This window comes from Penaeus monodon, chromosome 21, assembly GCF_015228065.2.
Source record: "Penaeus monodon isolate SGIC_2016 chromosome 21, NSTDA_Pmon_1, whole genome shotgun sequence".
Lineage (NCBI taxonomy): Eukaryota > Metazoa > Arthropoda > Malacostraca > Decapoda > Penaeidae > Penaeus > Penaeus monodon.
This window is the reverse complement of record NC_051406.1, coordinates 45528085-45529348: the sequence shown is the minus strand read 5'-3', so window position 1 is coordinate 45529348 and position 1264 is coordinate 45528085. Positions and strand designations below refer to the sequence as shown.

The 1264-nt window shown below is 56.0% G+C and overlaps 1 protein-coding gene across 1 annotated transcript; it reads left to right on the top strand.

The window, feature by feature from the left end:
• Window positions 1-9: 9 nt before the first annotated feature.
• Window positions 10-1264, top strand: LOC119586750 (uncharacterized protein DDB_G0271670-like; the record flags this gene model as incomplete). The annotated part of the gene is given in 1 exon segment (XM_037935478.1): window positions 10-1264. A coding segment is annotated over 1 exon segment (1223 nt), but the record flags the coding sequence as incomplete, so codon positions are not given.

Genomic DNA, 1264 nt, shown 5'->3' with positions numbered 1-1264 from the left:
TATTTGCCTCCTCCACTGGTGGCAGCACAGCAGATGCAAGCATGACTACCTCTTCCGCTGTAGATGCAACTACACCTGCCTCCTCCACTGGTGGCAGCACAGCAGATGCAAGCACGACTACCTCTTCTGCTGTAGATGCAACTACACCTGCCTCCTCCACTGGTGGCAGCACAGCAGATGCAAGCACGACTACTTCTTCTGCTGTAGATGCAACTACACCTGCCTCCTCCACTGGTGGCAGCACAGCAGATGCAAGCACGACTACCTCTTCTGCTGTAGATATAACTACACCTGCCTCCTCCACTGGTGGCAGCACAGCAGATGCAAGCACGACTACCTCTTCTGCTGTAGATGCAACTACACCTGCCTCCTCCACTGGTGGCAGCACAACAGATGCAAGCACGACTACCTCTTCTGCTGTAGATGCAACCACACCTGCCTCCTCCACTGGTGGCAGCACAGCAGACGCAACCACATCTGCCTCCTCCACTGGTGGCAGCACAGCAGATGCAACCACATCTGCCTCCTCCACTGGTGGCAGCACAGCAGACGCAACCACATCTGCCTCCTCCACTGGTGGCAGCACAGCAGACACAACCACATCTGCCTCCTCCACTGGTGGCAGCACAGCAGACACAACCACATCTGCCTCCTCCACTGGTGGCAGCACAGCAGATGCAACCACATCTGCCTCCTCCACTGGTGGCAGCACAGCAGACGCAACCACATCTGCCTCCTCCACTGGTGGCAGCACAGCAGATGCAACCACACCTGCCTCCTCCACTGGTGGCAGCACAGCAGACACAACCACATCTGCCTCCTCCACTGGTGGCAGCACAGCAGATGCAACCACACCTGCCTCCTCCACTGGTGGCAGCACAGCAGACGCAACCACACCTGCCTCCTCCACTGGTGGCAGCACAGCAGACACAACCACATCTGCTACATCCCCAGCTGCCACCACAGAAGATACTTCCACAGGAACACCTACAACTGGTCGGCAGACGACAACAACCCTTCGCCCCACAACGACACCCATTCAACCGACCCATGCGCCTGGGAGCTCCTCTACGTCCACACATCCAGCTGTCACAACGCAGACTTCCACAACTACTACCTCAGGATCTTCCGGTCCCTATGGATCATTAAGTACAGGAGCTGTTGTTGGAATAGTAATGGGATCACTGTTTGGTGCAGCCTTTGTAGGTGCTGGGATATTCTGGATAAACATGCAGAGAAAACAGTTGTTCCAACGATGGTTCAA